Genomic DNA, 21,738 nt, shown 5'->3' with positions numbered 1-21,738 from the left:
AAGCCAACATTAACAAATATCATATTATATATCTTAACAGATATATATTCAATATATATATATATTCATTTGCACATGGTCGATTTTAACCGACGCAGCTCTTATGAATACAATGTATAAATGTTCATTCTTAAAGACAATTCGTTTATTACCGCTATATAATGAGGAATTACAAATCAAATAGTGCCGAAAGATCATCTTAACTTGACTGAAACGCGTGAGCTTTCTTTCAGTATTGAATACCTTTCAATAACATGTCGGAAAAAGTACCAAAAAAAGCTGTTCCTTGCAAAAAATGACCGCAACACGCCCAAGTTAAACAGTACTGATTACCATGCAGATATTTCGAGAAAAGAAATTTAATTAATATCAAATAAAATACTTGTATATTTTTGTCTAATAGACTACAGAAAAATTTGAAGATGAGTAATTTTTTGGACACATTTTGCATGTAGTCATTGTGTATGTTTTCCTATTTCTTTTCAATTTTTATAATACAAATTTCAAATTATGGAATATATCTCATTTCTTCAAAATTTGACTGTTATTTCAAAGTTTTTATTCGTTACAAAAAAACAAAGCGAGAAAAACAAAACAAAAAACAAAAACAAAATCAAGAAAAAAAAAATATAATAATTTGTAAGCTAGTGCCAATATTGGTATACCGTGGATTCATTTATTTTCGTGGATATTTAATTTAGTGTGTTTTTTTTCACTCTTTGCACACAAAGCCTATAGAAAATGTATAATTCGTTGAATGTGTAAATGTTTGTTCACCTGTACCCACGAAACCCTAGAAAATTAGTATCCAACGAATAATAAAGAATCCACAGTATATTTCAATAATCTATAAATGTAGTACTCCATCAAATTTTCACGCATCATTGTAAATATAACGGAATTTGACGAGACTGTGTGAGATTTAGCGCTATTAAACCAGGTTTAATCCACCATTTTCTACATTTGAAAATGCCTGTACCAAGGCAGGAATATGACAGTTCTTGTCCTTTCGTTTTTGATGTGTTTTGTCGTTTGAGTTGGCCATGTGATTAGGGACTTTCCGATTTGATTTTCCTCTGAGTTCAGTATTTTTGTGATTTTACTTTTTACCATTATAATTACAATCATGCATCTAATAACCGGCTTTGATATGACTATGACAGTATGAAATATTCTACTGGATAAAACTATCGAGGTTTCCCATTACATCTATATTCTACTCCGGTTCCTGTTGAGGTTGATGTTGCCTAGTCTTTTGCAGTTTGATGTTTTTTAGATTGTTGATTATGTTTGGCATTTGTTTAGTCTCGGTTATTGTTTTTTATTGTCCTTTGTTCAACATTTGTTTTTCTCCAAAAGTTTGCTTTTAAAAATAAATAGTGCTCAGATAAAAGAGGGACGAAAGATACCAGAAGGACAGTCAAACTCATAAATCGAAAATAAACTGTCAACGCCATGGCTAAAAATTGAAAAGACAAACAGACAAACAATAGTACATATGACACAACATAGAACACTAAAGAATAAACAACACGAACCCCACCAAAAAATAGGGTGATCTCAGGTGCTCCGGAAGGGTAAGCAGATCCTGCTCCACATGTGGCACCCGTCGTGTTGCTTATGAGATAACAAATCCGGTAAATAGTGAAATAAAATAAAATTGCAACAGGTGGGCATGTCATTTTGTTAAAATTTGAATGCGGTTTGCATTATTCATTAAACAGCAAAACATTTTTTTTAAAATAAAGTGTAGCAGTACAAAAAGGGTCGTCCAAGATGCGAACGAATGAATATGATATGCGATAGATAGTGTCTGTCTTTTAAGGACGGAACGTGAGTCTGGCGTACAAAACAAAAATGAGCCTGGTTTCTTCATACAAATAGTTCGTTTAGTATTAGCTAACATTAACAAATATCGTATTATATATCTTAACAGATATATATTTATTTGCACAAGGTCAATTTCAACCGACACAGCTCTTATGAATATAATGTATACATGTTCATTCTTAAACAAAGACAATTCGTTTATTACCGCTACATAATGAGAAATTACAAATAAAATAGTGCCGAAAGATCATATTAACTTGACTGAAACGCGTGAGATTTCTTTCAGTATTGAATACCTTTCAATAACATGTAGGAAAAAGTACCAAATAAATGTTCCTTGCAAAAATTGACCGCATCAGTCGCCCCAGTTAAAAAGTACAGATTACTATGCAGATATTTCGAAAAAAGAAATTCAATTAATATCAAATAAAATACTTTTTGTCTAATAAACTTCAGAAAAGTTCGAAGATGAGTAATTTTTAGACACATTTTGAATGTATTCATCGTGTATGTTTTCCTATTTCTTTTCAATTTTTATAATACAAATTTCAAATTTTGGAATATATCTCATTACTCCAAAATTTGATTGTTATTTCAAAGTTTTTATTCGTTACAAAAAAAAACCAAAAACAAAATCAAAATCAAGAAAAAAATATATAATAATTTGTAAGCTGGTGACAATATTGGTATATCGTGGATTTATTTATTTTCGTGGATATTTAATTTCGTGGTTTTTTTCACTCTTTGAACACAAAGCCTATAGAAAATGTATAATTCGTTGAACATTTAAATGTTTGTTCACCTATACCCACGAAACCCACGAAAATTCGTATCCAACGAATAATAAGGAATTCACAGGAAATTTCAATAATCTATAAATGTAGTAGTCCATCAAATTTTCTCCATGCAATGTGTCGTAATTCTGTAGTCCATCTATCTATATTTTACTTTCTAGGCTGATGCTATCACCCCGTTATTATTTTTTCTAATGATAAGAAGGGAGACTCAAATGCTATTGATGCCACAAATGCCACCATGAAACTAACAACAGTATGTCCGATGTACAGGTAAACCTAAAATAGATCAGGAAATCAATTGTTACAGTTGTTATATCAATTATTCAATGTGTACGTTCATTTCAAATTTATTCTTCATTTTATAAATCATGGCAATAATAATTTGTTGTATCATTGTAAAGCGCATACAGGTATATATACAATATATTTTTTTTCATCTGTTATTTGTAGAATAGTTTGCTGGCTGCAGGATAAAACGAATGCTTGTATATTTCATTCCTCGTCTGTTTTTCTGTCATGTCAATCTATTGATATCATTACAAATTTTCATCGGATAAGATGTTTCTTTTTTAATTTATTTTCCAAAATTCATACTATTCGAATTTTGGAAAATAAATAAAAAAAGATACATCTTATCCGATGAAAAATTTGTAATGATATCAATAGATTGACATGATTGACATTTATTGATTTCAATTTGCAAATTAGTGTTTTGCTCTGAAGCACTTTGACTAGATTCCGTCGTTTGTCTGATAACATACTCGATTCATTTGGTTTTGTCATGTATTCTCTCTTGAAAGGGTTATATTAAAGGAAATAAAAAAATCTTTCGTTTGTCCACATGATTGATATGTTTGTGACCATCTTAGGAAATTCAACATTTATTCACAAATGAAGTTAATTCTAAATATTAAGATATGTTTATTTGTTCATTATAAGTCATATTTCTTAAATCGATCATGGAAAATAAAAATTCGAAAAGTGTCCTTGATTACGATACGTTTCGCGGTTTTATTCTAGATTTATCAGTAATGTAAAATTACCGATTGTGACGTTTCGCTGAGTGTAGATGTAGTTACAAGCATGAGACTTCGACGCACACGACACCGCTCTATTTAAAGTTAATTAATTACAAAAAACAATGTGTTTTAAGTACATTCAAATTTACGACTCCTCCAAACAGTTTAAAATAATAAAAAAAACCAAAACCAAAAGTAAAATATGGAGAATAAAAATATAGTTTTCAAAATTTTGTGCTAGAAACTATTAAATCATGGAATTGCGTAAAATTGTATGCAGGTTTCAAAAAGTTAATGTCTTTTATGGTTTTTTTTAGACAAAGCAGTATCCAACTGTTATCTTCAAACAAGAAATTATTCCATTTATTATTTTGGTACATCACGTAATTTTAAAGGCAGTTAAAATGTATAAATAGCAGTCTATTTTTTCAACTTTAATTTTTTTTTGATTATGGAATATGAATAATTTTTGTGATGGATTTTTTTTAATAAATTCCATGTTTATTCTGTATTATAATGTTTTGAGAGATGCATACCACTTTCCATACAATGTACTTTGTTAACTTAGTAGATGGTGTTGTGCGCGGCACAGTACATTCTATTGAAATGTGCTATCTTCTCTGTGATAGAAAGTGTTGTGCGCCACACAGAACATTTAAATACAGAATTAACATGGAATTATTAAAAATTTCAAGCACAAGAAATTATGCAAATTCCATGACTAAAAATAATTCCTAGTTGAAATAATAGCCTGTTGTATATATGTTTTTGGATTTTTGGATCCTCAACTCTCTTCAACTTTTTACTTGTTTGGCTTTATAACTATTTTGATCTAAGCATCACTGATGAGTCTTATGTAGACGAAACTCGCGTCTTGCGTATTAAATTATAATCCGGGTACCTTTGATACCTATATATTAGATATTCATGATACGATTTCTAGTATAATGAAATATATCTCGGAATGATAGTTGTATCCCAAGAAACTTTAAACTTACCACATTAAAATCACTTATATAGAATAGTGTCCTCCTGGAATAGAAATGGGTCATCATGACGATAGGGTGTATCAGATATACAGCATATGACAGTCTGGAGAGAGGAACTAGTCCACGCCATGACAAAATCTTGTTCACTACACCTGAAACAGAAACAGATCAAAATTATTGTCACATGTTTAAAATTAAACAATACTTTAGCATTAAAGATGTAATTAGGTGAAATTAAAACAAAAACCAACTAGAATTTGAAATTGATACTCTAAATCAGATGAGCATACATTAAGGAACAGAATAAGCTAAAATAGTGATGGGTTATACAGCTCTTTTTTGAGATATTAAATTTTAAAGGAAAAACCTGTCAGGAAAAAGACTGACATTGACTACCAAACAAAAAGAGAAGAATCTACTTAAATTGATGAGCTAATGAAACATCACTGAAGAGACTTTTATTGTCGAATTGTGCATCTTGTTCAGACAAATCGGTACCGTTAATATTAATGTAAATTTTGTTGAAAATTAATAATCTGAATTATATTGTCATAATTGTTTACAATTACTTACCGCCATTGCCATTGTGGCAGGCAAACACAACCCATGCAACACATGATGCCCACAAAGGTCTTGCTAAAGACTCGTATGCACTTTTAACGTCTATTGACCAAGGTGTGCCTCCTTTCCTATAATATGTATAAGGTATATAAACCACAAATAATCCACCAGCAGTTGCTAGTGTCCACCCAATGACCGCCTGTATCTGTAAAAGAAATAGCAGATGCAAACTTCTTGAATTAAAGTTTGAAGATTATGATCTTCGACCAGGACAAACGGGGACATATACACACATATACTATATCAATATTTATCTCTTGGATAAAGAATCTGTCTTCAAAGTGTAAATAAAGGCAACGGTGATATACCGCTGTTCGAAAATCATAAACCGACTGAGAGAAAATAAATCAGGGTTACAAACTAAAACTGATAAAAACATCAAATATCAGAGGAAAAATACGAAATAACAGAAATACCAAAATGCAACAGAAACGAACTATGAGATAACATAAGCCATATTCCTGACTTGGTAAAGGGCATTTTAAGAAAAAAAATGGTTGATTGAACCTGGTTCTGTGGCTAGACAAACTCCCATGGCAATGTTAAATTTAACACTATAGAGACAACATTACATGACAGGGCTACAATGCAAATAAATGGAAAAACATTCAGGATTTAAAAATACACAAATTACCAATACAATAGAACAATAGAAATTTTGCCGGAATCAAATAAAATCACATTTGTCATTATCTTACGTGTTTCAGATCAATTATGATATGTTTTAAGACATAAATTATGTTATTGGTGTAATAATGAAAAAATTTCGTCTACACAATGATACACAGAGAACTACACTACAAGATGAGTTTTACCGAAGTAGAGAGGGATCTGAGGTGCTCAGGCACCAGCCGTGTTACTTATGGCAATCAGAAAAATCGGCTACAAGAAATGCTTAGGCTTTTCTACCCCAGGAAAAGATTACCTTAAGCTAACTGTATTTTGCCAAACTTTTAGGAATTTTTAGTCTTTTTGAATATTAATATAATTAATAACCGCAAGTAACTTTTGTTGCTGTCATACTCGATCGGATTCTGGCTACTATCATTAGAAGATATCTATGGACGTCTTTGACGATATCAAAAGATTTTGTGGGCCATAACTGTTTATGTTATTTGAACATCGGTGAACTGTTACTGCCTAAATTTAAGTTATTGATTTAAAAAAAAAAAAGATAAATGAGCTTCGTCGGATATACAGAGATCGACTATATGCAATTGAATTTTAATTCATATGTCCACTCGTTTGATGTGTTTTATCATTTGATTTTGCCATTTGATAAGGGACTTTCCTTTTTAAATTTTCCTCGGAGTTAAGAATTTTTGTGATTTTACTTTTTACCTATTTAGGTGTGAAAAATATCTTCTATGTAATCTTCTGTAGCTGTTTGAAGATGGGCTTGTTATAAGAATCACACAAAACAGACTAAATCTTTTAGGCCATATAAAAGAATGGGTTTGTTTGCCCAAACCCTACCTTCCCAAAAAAAGCTGCCTACTCAAATTCTTTTATTGTCCTGATTTGAAGAAGTTTTTTTTAATCAGATAGGCATGAAGACTAATAAACATCCGATACGTAAGTTTCTTAAAAAAAATGCCTACCTACCTACCCACTGTCTCAACCTTGGGTAGGGTTTGGGCAAACCAAAATATTTTTAATTGTGGCCTTACTTTGTATTCGAATGTTTTAGAAACAATCAGTCTTATACATGCAACTGTATAAGGTCTATTTTTATCCGATACTCATTCTGGACATGTATGAAATACTTACCACTAGTATTACTTATTACTTATACATGTACATATATGCATGTACACGTGCAACTGTATAAGGTCTATTTTTATCCGATATTCGTTCTGGACATGTATGAAATTCTTACCACTAGTATTACTTATTACTTATACATGTACATATATGCATGTACACGTGCAACTGTATAAGGTCTATTTTTATCCGATACTCGTCCTGGACATGAAATACTTACAACTAGACGTTTAGCAACCAAACAATCAATCAATATATCCGACAAAACCCATGTTGTGTTTCGACTTTATGATTTATATGAGCGTCACTGACGAGTCAACGCGCGTCTGGCATACTAAATTATAATTCTGGTACCTTTGATCGATAACTGTTATGCAACGTATTTGAGATTTAATCATAAATATGACATACATTTATGGATTGAAGGCAAATATTTTATTTTATATAAAAAAAAATAATGAAAACACCACGTTTAATGATTTCTTGCGTCCGAAGCGCTTTTCTGTATTACCTTCATCAGAAACCCTCAAAGCCAATCATTTGAAATCCGATGATGTATAATTACCGAAACCGTTGAAGAGCTATATGTCAAAAATACCTAAAATAAATAGCCAAATTAATCTAAAGCCAACTTTACCTGAGGGAGTTGAAACCTAAGTTTCTTTTAAATAATTTCAAATAATTTCTAAATTTATAAACGACAATATAAGATGAAAAGTGTTACATACCCAGTTTAATTGTTTCCTTGGTCGTTTTTTCATTATGATTCCGAGGAATAACCCAACACAATAAGCAGATACCCGACACCATGGTGGCGTGTAAACATTGGTCCAATATACATCATTATCTTCCTTGCCACTGAAATGAGATGAAGCATGACAAAGTCAGAGATATTACAAAAATAGCAATGTGGATTGCCAAATCATAGCTAGCAAAGCTGCAGTGTAAGTATTTGTATGCCCCACCTACCATATGAGAGGGACATTATGTTTTCTTTCTAGTCTGTAGGTCAGTTCGTTCGTCCGTTCGTTCGTTCGTTCGTTCGTCCCGCTTCAGGTTAAAGTTTTGGTTCAAGTTTTTGTTTGAGGTAGTTTTTGATGAAGTTGAAGTCCAATCAACTTGACACTTAGTACACATGTTCCCTATGATATGATCTTTCTAATTTTAATGCCAAATTAGAGTTTTTATCCCTATTCACTGTCCACTGAACATAGAAAATAATAGTGCATCCGTGAACTTGGGACACATTCTCGTTTTACAATAAAAATGCGTTGATTAACATATCAAAAACATGGGATGAAAAGCAATCCAAAGCTCAGTCTTTTTATGACAAAAATGAGTGTAATAAAAAAATATATAGACACCCTCCTGCATATTTCAAATCATAATAATCAATTAATATGACCTTCAAATATCTTTTTGAATTTTTGAATCGGTTGGTTTGCCCCTAGTAGCTGTTCAACCTTAATCTCATTTCTTTTATATCAATTTAAGAATTTAAGAATAAAAGCGGTAAAACCATTTCCAAATTAAGAAAACAAGATGAAAAATTTAAGTCACAAAATCATAAATCAAGGACAGCTAAATAAGCATAGCTTCGCGTATAAAATATAATTCTATTTTAGAGATAAATACATTTTCTTGAAATGATTATAATGTTCTAGATCTAATCTCAATATAAAATTTTCTTACTGTAAAAGATCTCCTTTATATGTGTGCTCCGAATAAGCTGCTGCAGACATTCCTCCAATCATCAACACAGATATCAGAACCAGACCAATTTTCATTGATCTAAAAAAACAACAAGAAAACTATAATTAAAATCAAATCATCATTCCCTTCCAATGCATTATTATTAACACACTAAATAAAGGGATACACTGCATGCCAGTGAATGGTCTTCCAATTCAGATTAATAAATTGTATGAATTCCTTTTTTAAATATGAAACCAATGCACGCATCCATCTTTCATAAATATATACCTGTAACTATAAAGTACAAAAAAACTGATGTTCTGACAATTTACATAGAATTTCATAATCAAAAATTTAGTCCCAAATGTTAAATTTATTCCATTTCTATCTATATTTACCCGTTTACCATTATTGTCAACGTAAGGTACGTGGTAATCTTGGTTGATTGCTTAAAACGTTTCAAGCCAACTACAATTGCTATGTTTATAATGTATTGCACAGACACTTTCTTTGACCTACGATGACTTCTAAAGAGTTTTTGTTTGTGTCGCTTCGTTTGTCCCGTTGTTGTATTTTGTCAGTACCGAGAGCAATTGTCTATGACTGTTATACTTATAAAAATGAAGATGTGGTATGATTGCTTGTTTTCTTTCTCCGTGTGATTGATTTTCATAAAGGCGAACATGTTTCTCCTGTATGTGCTATTTGTAATGTAGTCTGTTGAATTGGGGAAAAAAGTGTACTCACACTGCCAAAAATATCAGGACGAAAAGGGTCATAACATAAAATTGCATATCATCTGATAGAAACCAAGACCAAGACATACACTGCAATATAAACACAATAGATTTATTACAACATGATTATGTTATCAACATATTAAGGGGGTAGACCTTGGTTCAGGGAGATAACTCATTAAATCAATGCGTTTGTAAAAGTCAAGTTCCATCAATGTATTTTAAGCACTTACCTGAAACAGAGTAGAAATAACCTATGTTATCTAGAAGCTTAGAATATATTTATGAAAGTGGTTGACACAAACATACTGATGATTTTATGAGTTATCTCCCTTAACCTAGGTCTACCTCCTTAATATGCCATTTGGAAACTGGTAACTATTCCATGTACCTGAACTAAAAAGATATTGTTGTGATATTTACAGCTGAAATGTATACATTAACGAATAAAGAGGTTTCAAAGAATTTAGATGTCACCGCATTTTAGAAAAAAATGTCTATTCGAAAGGGTATCAGATACACCTCTTTTAAAGCAGACTTGCTTCAAAATCAGTAGCTTTGCGTGTAACTCTATGTGATTGATAAACTAGATGAAACCTGTTGCTACTAATATGATATTGTTACTCTAAATAATCAAAAATTGTCTAACTATGTTGCGTAAACTTTTGGAACTAACTTTTGAATTAAATGAATAATAATAGGAACAGCAAGAACAGACACAATTCACCTAATACCAACAATTAAAGCAATTAAAGCAATACATGAGATACTAGTAAACAAATCTATGAAAATTACCTGATTAACAGCAGGTAAAAAATTGTTGATGTACAGCAGATTTGTCCACCAGTTGGTTCTACAATTATCTGCTAATGGTAAAGCAGAAGGCCAAAATGGACCATCACCAAAATAATTCATCAAACAGGTTAATACCATGATTACTATCATATATAGTGGGGTTAACCTAAAAAGAAGATTAATTGAATTTTAAACTAATCAAATGAATATATATATACGAGTCTAAATTGAAAACTACGTTCAAGCCTATGATTGCGTTGGATAAAAACCGCAATTTTCATACGTGTGCATGTAAAACATATATATATATTACAGTGAATTTGTATAATCAGGGATTATGTAGAATCCCTGATTTTTCAGGGATTATGTAGAATAACTAAAACATTAGTGATTACATAGATTCCCTGAAAATGACCAGTGATTTTATATAATCACTGATAATTTTAATTATTATTCTACAAAAAATGCCCTAATATGATTTCAGGGATTATCAATAATTAAAAGCTTCAAAGATGATATCTCAAACCAATTACACTAGTGGTTCCAACAAGGATTTGTATAGTGTTACTTAAATATAAGTTTAATATTAAAATATTATACATAACATTAACATTTATCAAAACAACTGTACGCATAAAAATAGTTTAAATGACAATTTCATTTTAAATTATTTCATATTCTCAACCTAAAAACAATTGCTAAAACAATATGATAAAAAGAATAATCATTATGCAATTTAATACTTTCATACTGACTTCATCAACCCGCCTGTGTGGGCTCGCTTGATATTATTAATTCTAATACAGTCAATATCAAAAAGGGCTCGCTTGATATTATTACTGATAAAGTCAATATTAAAAACAAAACATCAATTATTCCATATATATTTTGCTTATAATTTAATTATATTGTGCTTATCATTTGATTATTTTGTGTATAACATTTCAATATTTTTGTGTCTTTCATATTAATAAATTATGCCTAACATTTTACAATATTAAGGTTATTATTATATATATTAAGGTTAACTTTTAAGATATTTCAATATGTTATATATTTTAGTATCATTTCAGTTATTCTGTATAATCCCTGACGTTTTTTCTAGTGATTATACATAATCCTTGAAAGTTTTAGTGATTATATATAATCCCTAAACTAATCAGTGATTATACATAATCCCTGAACATTTTAGGGATTCTACATAATCCCTGATTATTCAAATTCACTATAACATTTATACATGTATACTGTTATGCCATAGTGTGCGAGGTTTAGCTACATGAAACTATAAAACCAGTTTAATAATTCTTTTCCTACATCAGAAAATGACTGTACCAAGTCAGGAACATGATAATGGTTATCCATTCGTTTGATGTGCTTGAGCTTTTGATTGTGCCATTTGATTAGGGACTTTCCTTTTTCGATTTTCCTCGGAGTTCAGTATTATTGTGATTTTACTTTTTTTAGTGTATTTGAACTGATTATTACAACATAAATGCGGTTTTAATGGGACATATTTGAAAGCATTATGAAGAAACACACCATTATGTTATATTATAACCATATTTGATGTGTCCAAAGTATAGATTTATTTTCATTTAACTTTCATGCATAAAACAAAACTAAAAATCTCCAAAAAAAACCAAATATAATAAATGCTACACCAATTTAAAGTATTGTTGTATTATACATTTTATAGTTGTGGAATATCGTCGATGTGCGTTTAAAAATATTTAAAAAGGGGATGGTTAAGAAAAACAAGATTAACCCGACACAAAATCATTTGCCTGTGCTAAGCCAGGAACTCTGATGTCTTATCTTATTATTTTTTAGTTTGTTGTTCTGATTTTTTTTAATTCATTGCAGAAATGAGTGTTTCAATTTGATTCATTTTCGATGTTTTTGCTTGTGTCGTTTTGTTAAGACATGTGTTTCTTGTTGGAAACTGTTTGGTGACATCTTAGTATTCTTTTACTTTTTGTGTTGTTTAGTTATCATCCCACATGTCCTTTTATTCATATTCTAAAGAATGGAATTGATGAGGATTGCATAATTTTAACCTCTTGAATGTTAGTTTTGATGAAATAATCAAACATAACTTCGTCAAAATAATGATAACTTTAATTTTGCAATAATTTTACTGTCACTATATATAAGAAATATACCTCCAAAATCTGTGGAATATGTATTTACCAGCAAATGCGGCTGTCTTCGAGCAACTGAAGTTATCCATTAATCTTGATGCACTATTTATTTGACTGTATGCAACCAACATTCCACTGCAAAAACAATCGACATACTGTTGATACTATTTACCAATATTTTGATATTATACAAAGGCATTCACACTAAATTCGTTAGATGTGTTTGTTTGATTCCTTAGTCCGAGCGAACATGATTTATTCATCTATCAGTTGTTCATAACACAACGTAAAAAATAAAAAAAATAAGCAACTCAAACCCCACCAAAATTCGGGGATGAACTCTTGTATTTCTAAAGCTCAACATGTGGCACTCATAATGTTACTCGTGAAAGTACAAAAAAAAATATGAACTTATCGACGAACTTTATTAGGTTTTGAGTACTTTGTTTTATTTTAGGCCTTATTAAGTTTGTGTGTTCAATAACTGCAAGCGAAATAGAGCTATTTTCCTAATGCATGCAGATTAAAGGTTTGATTGGCTAACTTGCTTTTTTGTATAAATGTTTGTTTAAATATATATAACATTATACAAGCTTGAGCCCTCAACTAGACTCACCTGATCATAAAAAAGGAATCTACGGCAAGGGGTATTGATAAGACAGCTTGATAAGTAAAGGTTTCCAGCATCTCCGACACTCGCACAGGATTGGCTACAAAATTAAAGAGAAACATTGTAAATAAATAATTTCGGTATTCTTTGAAATTAAACGCCACTTTCCATTATCTTTGAAAAAAAATAATATAATTATCCCCTTCCCTTTCATGAATGTGACCTACCGAATTAGACTATTTACCGGATTATCTCATAAGCAACACGACGGGTGACACATGTGTAGCAGGATCTGCTTACCCTTCCGGAGCACCTGAGATCACCCCGAGTTTTTTGGTGGGGTTCGTGTTGTTTATTCTTTAGTTTTCTATGTTGTGTCATGTATACTATTGTTTGTCTGTTTGTCTTTTTCATTTATTAGCCATGGCGTTGTCAGTTTGTTTTAGATTTATGAGTTTGACTGTCCCTTTGGTATCTTTCGTCCCTCCTTTGTTAACATATGAACAAAGTTGGATAAACAATTGAAAAGATACTATGACCAATAATTGTTAGTATGATGTTATGAAATAGATGCTACACATATTTTAAATATATATATATATGTAATCGATGGTTATTCAGCAAATCAGCTGAGTTTCACTTCAAACGACTATACAAAATACTTTCAAAACTGCTTAATAAATTACTGAAAGTAGTTTAGATACAGAGTAGGGTGTTACCCTTAACAAATGTTATAAGAAGTCCATTTATTGACCCAATCTCCAAAATCCTGTACATTATCAACTTAAAAAAAACAAAAATCTGTGGCCATAAAACGCAAAGCTAAGTTTGCACTTAATATATATATGTTTACAAAAACATGAAACTGACAAAAAGATGACTTGATAATCAACATGTTTCAATTAAAGGGTAAACTACCTCGAACGAAACATTAACACGACACGGGACGGAATCACAGACGAGAAGACACAATTCCCCTTTATCTTTGGTAGAGATATTGGGTGTTTAATCAATCGATTTCCATGTTTTCGAATCATCAAATGCGCAAATGAATTGACTGTACTTGTTGTACTGTAAAAGTCTATCATATGAAGAACGAATAGTTCTGTTCCATAGGTGATTAGGGGGAGGGGGTCCAAAATTTTTAAAAGGGGGCGTTATATACTAAAACGAATCATGGTAGAAAATGTATGGAGGTTTGGGTACGCCTTCTACGTTCTCTCTTGAATCCGCCAAAGGGTGATGCTTATCATGTTGTTCGTGACAAGAATAAACAGCTGCGCCATGAGCGCATGATACGCCCGACGTCTTGTGTGGCAGTTTTATGCAATAATCATAAATAGTTTCTGAGAAAGTTTTAAGCAATAACCATATATTGTTTTTGAGATACGGCGGGACATTTGAACCCCCCCCCCCCTTTTCTTTTACAAGCTAAATATCACTAAAATAATTTTTTTAATCAAAACCAAAAAATATACAGATCTTTAGATTAATATAACAAAGAAGTGTGTAAAGTTTTAAGCAATACTCATAAACTGTTTTTGAGATACGGTGTGACATGTAAAAAAAAACCTCCCTCTTTTTTACAAAATATTCAATAACTCAAAAATAAAATTTTGAATTATCACCAAAAAGTATACAAATCTTCAGATTAATATAACAAAGAAGTGTGTAAAGTTTTAAGCAATAATCATAAATCGTTTTTGAGATACGGCGCGACATGTAAAAAAAAACTCTCCCCCCTTTTTTTTTTTATAAAATACTCAATAACTCAAAAATTAAATCTTGAATCATCACCAAAAAGTATACAGATCTTAAGATTAATATAAATAAAAAGTTTGTAAAGTTTTAAGCAATAATCAAAAATCGTTTTTGAGATACAGTGCGACATGTGAAAAAAACACCCCCTGTTTTAGTTACAAAGTGCTGTACTCAAAAAGTTTTAATCATATTTTCACCAAAAAGTATACAGATCATTTGATCATCATTAAAAAACATTTTGACGGGCTTAAAAAATCTGATTACTTTGCTTTGAACTGGGAAATATTGTTATGACAAATTAAAAATATCTGGTAGAATAGGATATACTTGGTTGAATAGGAAATATTGAACTTATACCGCAGTTGCACCATCTATTTAAAAAAAAATAGAATAATTGTTAACGTGGCATTTCAATACCATAGAATTGAAAACACAAATACAAAAGAGCATAAAAACACTTTTATGGCGTTGTCAGTTTGTTTTAGATTTATGAGTTTGACTGTCCCTTTGGTATCTTTCGTCCCTCTTTTTCGACACAAAGCAATACTTAGGTTTGGCTGGATTCTATTTAGAAATAATAAAGAATTAGTATTTATATGTTAAAACTCTGCATGGTCTATTATTTTCGATCGCAAAGTATTGTTAAACTAGACAGATTATGCCCCCGCACTCCACTCTGAGGCAACTGTATTATAACAAAGTCAACGTAGGATTTGCTTTGAGATATAATTGTGTCTGGAAGAAAAAATTAAAACTGTGACACATGCACTCCTTCAATATATGTACAAACAGACAGCAAAAAAGAAAACTTCCTATGAAACGTTTTACCTGTGGTCCATATTCCAGGCAATGAAAACAGTCCATAATTCAATGAATGCCCAAGTAAAACCCATGTTATACTGAGGAAACGAACTCCATGAATACAGTTTATCGCGTTTTGTCCTGCCTTTACTGAAACGATTTTCTTGGTATTTACTTGAATAGCAAATGCCGTCAAAAATCTTATCAAAACTCCTGAAATGATAAAAGAAATTAATAAATTGAATTATCTTTCTAATTCCATAATTCGTGTAATTCAGTTAGTTAAAAAAAAACATTAGCTCAACATACAATAATTATCAATAGTGTACTCTCCACCCAATATTGCAATAACTTTTTGGTTTTTTATTTTCTTAGTAGAAATCTTAGTAGACAAAAAACAAGTAATTCACAATTTGTCTCTGTTGCATATTGAACTATATCTAAAACATGCAATTGACAACCGGTTTTAACATATAGTATTATTTTATGAATTTCCCCCTGATCTGATCAGACATTCATTTTATTGTTATTGAATATTCTGAATTCAAACAACTACAGACGATTTCACTATAGTTTGAAGCCAAAGGTAATAAATTTGGTAAGTTTGCCTGTACGCTGAACCGTGACGTCATTATTTAGTCTGGTATACTACCCTCTTTTTCAAGTAGCCTAGTCCAACAGACAGATAGAATAGATATATGTCGGATTAATCTACTCTGAAATGTTGTAATTTACCTAACCTAACAATGACTTCACGGTTCAGCCAACAAGCAAGCTAACCAAATATATTACCTTTGGCTTCACACTCGATGAAATTGGCTGTAATAAATACCCTTTGGTATGTTTTTCGAGAATCTGATTCAGTGTATACATACCTTACAATAAAAAGAACCGTATAAACTTTAAAAGTCGTGTTCACACCGAGGCTCAAACAAGGTAGAAACATGTTTTAACATGAATACACGTATAAAGTATCAATGCTTTAGTTTTGAAAACACTAGAATCTATAGGATGCGACCTGATTGCGTGTCGAATAATTAATTCAATTATAATTAATAAGGGTCTGACATTATTTTCAAACATGTTAACAATAAAACATGTGTACACATAACTCTATGATAATATTAATGTCACATGCTACTCAAGTCGTAAGAATTTGATTATTACCGTCATTTCGCTTGTATGCATTCTTTTCTGACTCAGGTACAACTTCCTTTTGGTAATATTTTTTCATATCAAGTTCCGAACACATATCTTTGCAACTTCCATTCATACCATGTTCAGCATGCGGCACATAGTTTTCTGGTAGGACATTTTCCTTATTGTCAAGTTTGTCGGTTTTACAACTTTCGACAGTTCCGGCCGACATGTCTTTGTTACCGGATGTTGTGTCTGTTTCGTTGTGCTGTTTGGAATTATTTTGCACTTTTGTAAATTTGTCCAGAGACCAGGACTTGTGCCATTTTGATCTCTTTGATAATATGAATTCCAAAGCTGTACCAATTAACATGATGCTTCCGAAAATGGCTAATATAGCACTGCAAATTTAGAATACAATATAATAGAATAAATATTTATCGAATTATATATTATATAATTTGAAAAAAGTTTGTTGCTTTTATTAATGAAAGACATTAACTAGTAACTATATGCAAAGAATATCAGTTAATTGTTCACTTCAACTATGTTTCAAAAACGATATTGGGACACCAGTGTATGTTAATTTTACATTTTAGCACGCACAGATGTAAATATTTGATAAAAACATAAGTTAGAACTTCACTTCAGTTAACAGATGGAAATATTAAAAAAATAAAAGAAAATAGTACATTGCCGTAATAGCTGATGGATCATCGGAGACCGATTTTTCCTCTGAACAATGTACTGACACACTGCCTAAGAAAGGTGCTATCTTCTTTAGTGCTTCTAAAAGTAAATGTCATAAATGAAATGTGAGTACAGATTGTAAACAGTGGAATGTGATAACAACAATAATTAAAGTATCAATAATTAAAAAGATAATGATATCTTTATATGACATCATGATAATGTTGAAAATGATTTGATTTTTTGTTGGTGTTTTAACGCCACTTTTAAGCCCCGCATTTAGGCTATTTCGTGGCGGTCATTTTTTATTGATGGAGGAAGCCAGAGTGCCCGGAGAAAACCACCGACCTTCGATAGGAAATGTTGAAAGTGACAGTCGTATTGAATATAACATTTAACAACTTTTTGGTCAATTTGGTTCTGAGTCAAGGCCTCACCTAAACACCTAACTCCTTGGTTCATTCCTTGATATCAATGATGAGATCTCAAATAAGGCAACTTTGAGAGTCTTCTGTCCAGAAATCCCTAAACGCAAGTAACTTGAAGGACTATGATAAATATATCGGGGACTATGGTAAATATATCGGACTAAATTCGATAATATAAAAAAGTATATCTGACTATCTGGTGAAAACCTGAAGGGTGTTAAAGGATACGTTTTTTTATATTTTTGATTTTAAAATTTATGGAAAGAGAGGAGCGTCCGTATCATACTTCTCCTTTGTCCAAATATTAACTCATCAGCACTCTTTCGTGTGTTTCGCGCTATTAATGCTATTAGTGAGTATTATGCAATACATAAAAAATAATTTATCATTCTTACACTTTAAAAAAAAGAGTGTCAAATGATCGTCTGATTTCTTTTAAGAATGCATATCTGAGTTCCTCACGTATTTCTATTCATTGTTTTATTAATAGATATAAGAAGATGTAGTATGAGTGCCAAACAGTCCACTACTAGTAATAATTTTTTGATCATACATGTATGTACAGATATACATATTCACGTATTGCTTTCCTTTATTTGATATGCTTGATCTACAATACCTGTACTGAGGAGTCCTTTCACGTCGTTATGTTGACAGCTGTCAGGAATACAAAGACCCCATGTCAGATGAAGTTTAATTCCTTTTGTATCCTAGAACCAAACATCAAAATTATCTTCAGTTCAAAAAGCAATAGATCAGAGCTAACGGTATTCAAATCTTATTTTTAATAATAAAATTGAGAATGTAAATGGGGAATGTGTCAAAGAGACAACAACCCGACCATAGAGCAGACAATAGCCGAAGGCCACCAATGAGTCTTCAATGCAACGACAGACTCCCGCACCCGGAGACGTCCTTCAGTTGGCCCCTAAACAAATATGTATACTAGTTCAGTGATAATGGACGTCATACTAAAAAAACTGTTTGTGTTTTAATCATTGTTTTTTTTTTGTGCATTGTTTATGTTCCTGCTCCATATCAGGAAACCTGCGAATGAATTTGATAATATTTATGATGTGATTTGTCATATAGGAAACAATCATCAGAGGGGGACACGACGGATTTATTTCGTCTTCCCACCTTCTATATCAAAATCCATACCTTTAAACCCCTATGTCACACATCCCTACTGTTTACACCCAATAACCTACATCCCCATTTTTTTTTTTTCCAATACCCCAAATTCCCACTTTTCCGCCCCATACCCCATATTCCAACTATAACATCCCTATACCACAATTCTCCAACTTTTACATCCTATACCCAACATTCCCACTTTTTCAACACCTATATCCCACATCCAAAAACCGGGTCATCTCACTTTTAGAAATCCTCTGTTACTGTTACACACTATCATTTCTAGAATCGGGTCAATTTATACATAGACATTTGTCTCTTATTAAAGACCATATATAATGAACACTAGACATCTTCTTTCTTCTTCTTGTCATTATTTTTGTCATAGATGCATACGCCTCGTCTTACTTGATTAATATGGTATATACTAAAAGTATGTATTTTTCTGATTTCATGCTTACCATTGCAAGTACTTCTTGAGGAACATTCATTTTAACTGTACACAATCATGATTTCATGCTTACCACTGCAAGTACTTCTTGAGGAACATTCATTTTGACTGTACAAAATCATGATTTCATGCTTACCATTGCAAGTACTTCTTGAGGAACATTCATTTTGACTGTACAAAATCATGATTTCATTCTTACCACTGCAAGCACTTCTTGAGGAACATTCATTTTGACTGTACAAAATCATGATTTCATGCTTACCATTGCAAGTACTTCTTGAGGAACATTCATTTTGACTGTACAAAATCATGATTTCATGCTTACCATTGCAAGTACTTTTTGAGGAACATTCATTTTAACTGTACAAAATCATGATTTCATGCTTACCACTGCAAGTACTTCTTGAGGAACATTCATTTTGACTGTACAAAATCATGATTTCATGCTTACCACTGCAAGTACTTCTTGAGGAACATCCATTTTGACTGTACAAAATCATGATTTCATGCTTACCACTGCAAGTACTTCTTGAGGAACATTCATTTTGACTGTACAAAATCATGATTTCATGCTTACCATTGCAAGTACTTCTTGAGGGACATTCATTTTGACTGTACAAAATCATGATTTCATGCTTACCATTGCAAGTACTTCTTGAGGAACATTCATTTTGACTGTACAAAATCATGATTTCATGCTTACCATTGCAAGTACTTTTTGAGGAACATTCATTTTAACTGTACAAAATCATGATTTCATGCTTACCACTGCAAGTTTTTCTTGAGGAACATTCATTTTGACTGTACAAAATCATGATTTCATGCTTACCACTGCAAGTACTTCTTGAGGAACATTCATTTTGACTGTACAAAATCATGATTTCATGCTTACCACTGCAAGTACTTCTTGAGGAACATTCATTTTGACTGTACAAAATCATGATTTCATGCTTACCATTGCAAGTACTTCTTGAGGGACATTCATTTTGACTGTACAAAATCATGATTTCATGCTTACCATTGCAAGTACTTCTTGAGGAACATTCATTTTGACTGTACAAAATCATGATTTCATGCTTACCATTGCAAGTACTTTTTGAGGAACATTCATTTTAACTGTACAAAATCATGATTTCATGCTTACCACTGCAAGTTCTTCTTGAGGAACATTCATTTTGACTGTACAAAATCATGATTGCATGCTTACCACTGCAAGTACTTCTTGAGGAACATTCATTTTGACTGTACAAAATCATGATTTCATGCTTACCACTGCAAGTACTTCTTGAGGAACATTCATTTTGACTGTACAAAATCATGATTTCATGCTTACCATTGCAAGTACTTCTTGAGGAACATTCATTTTGACTGTACAAAATCATGATTTCATTCTTACCACTGCAAGTACTTCTTGAGAAACATTCATTTTGACTGTACAAAATCATGATTTCATGCTTACCATTGCAAGTACTTCTTGAGGAACATTCATTTTGACTGTACAAAATCATGATTTCATGCTTACCATTGCAAGTACTTCTTGAGGAACATTCATTTTGACTGTACAAAATCATGATTTCATGCTTACCATTGCAAGTACTTCTTGAGGAACATTCATTTTGACTGTACAAAATCATGATTTCATGCTTACCATTGCAAGTACTTCTTGAGGAACATTCATTTTGACTGCACAAAATCATGATTTCATGCTTACCATTGCAAGTACTTCTTGAGGGACAATCATTTTGACTGTACAAAATCATGATTTAATGCTTACCATTGCAAGTACTTCTTGAGGAACATTCATTTTGACTGTACAATATCGTCCATTAAATGATCTGTCTGTCTGTTTAGTTTTGTTTCCAAGTACTGTTCCTTTAGGAATGAATGCATGGACTTTGTTACATTCGTCAAACGATCCTACCATGTTTAAGTGTCCATCCAATATACCGTCACTTAACTTTCCAATGGAATCAAACACTAAAAAAACAACAAAAATAAAACAATGAAATAATTGTCCATCCATAATACTGTCACTTAACTTTCCAACTGAATCAAACACTAAAAAAACAACAAAAATAAAACAATGAAATAATTGTCCATACATTATACCGTCACTTAACTTTCCAATGGAATCAAACACTAAACAACAACAAAAATAAAACAATGAAAATTTTAATATTTGTTATGACAATATCATTTGTTGTAATATTAAGTAATATTTTGCATTTATGAATTCAATGCTGTTTGAAAATGGCTATGGGCCGTACGGTGACCTATAATTCTTAATTTCTGTGTCATTTTGGTCTCTTGTGGAGAGTTGTATCATTGGGAA

The 21,738-nt window shown here is 31.5% G+C and overlaps 1 protein-coding gene across 1 annotated transcript; it reads right to left on the bottom strand.

Moving 5' to 3' along the window:
* Positions 1–2,783: 2,783 nt before the first annotated feature.
* Positions 2,784–19,451, bottom strand: LOC139501296 (nose resistant to fluoxetine protein 6-like). Its single transcript, XM_071290330.1, has 14 exons — positions 19,417–19,451; positions 18,438–18,528; positions 17,393–17,489; positions 16,731–17,101; positions 15,591–15,776; positions 13,008–13,101; positions 12,413–12,526; positions 10,248–10,413; positions 9,463–9,542; positions 8,713–8,811; positions 7,749–7,878; positions 5,209–5,401; positions 4,645–4,787; positions 2,784–2,903 (listed from the first exon to the last, which is right to left on the bottom strand). The coding sequence occupies exons 1-14, from the start codon at positions 19,444–19,446 to the stop codon at positions 2,796–2,798; spliced, it is 1,902 nt and encodes a 633-aa protein (XP_071146431.1). The 5' UTR covers positions 19,447–19,451; the 3' UTR covers positions 2,784–2,795.
* Between the last annotated feature and the right edge of the window lie 2,287 nt (positions 19,452–21,738).

Source organism: Mytilus edulis, chromosome 13 (assembly GCF_963676685.1).
Source record: "Mytilus edulis chromosome 13, xbMytEdul2.2, whole genome shotgun sequence".
Lineage (NCBI taxonomy): Eukaryota > Metazoa > Mollusca > Bivalvia > Mytilida > Mytilidae > Mytilus > Mytilus edulis.
Note: the sequence above shows the minus strand (reverse complement) of the source record. Positions and strands in the feature narration are given on the sequence as shown.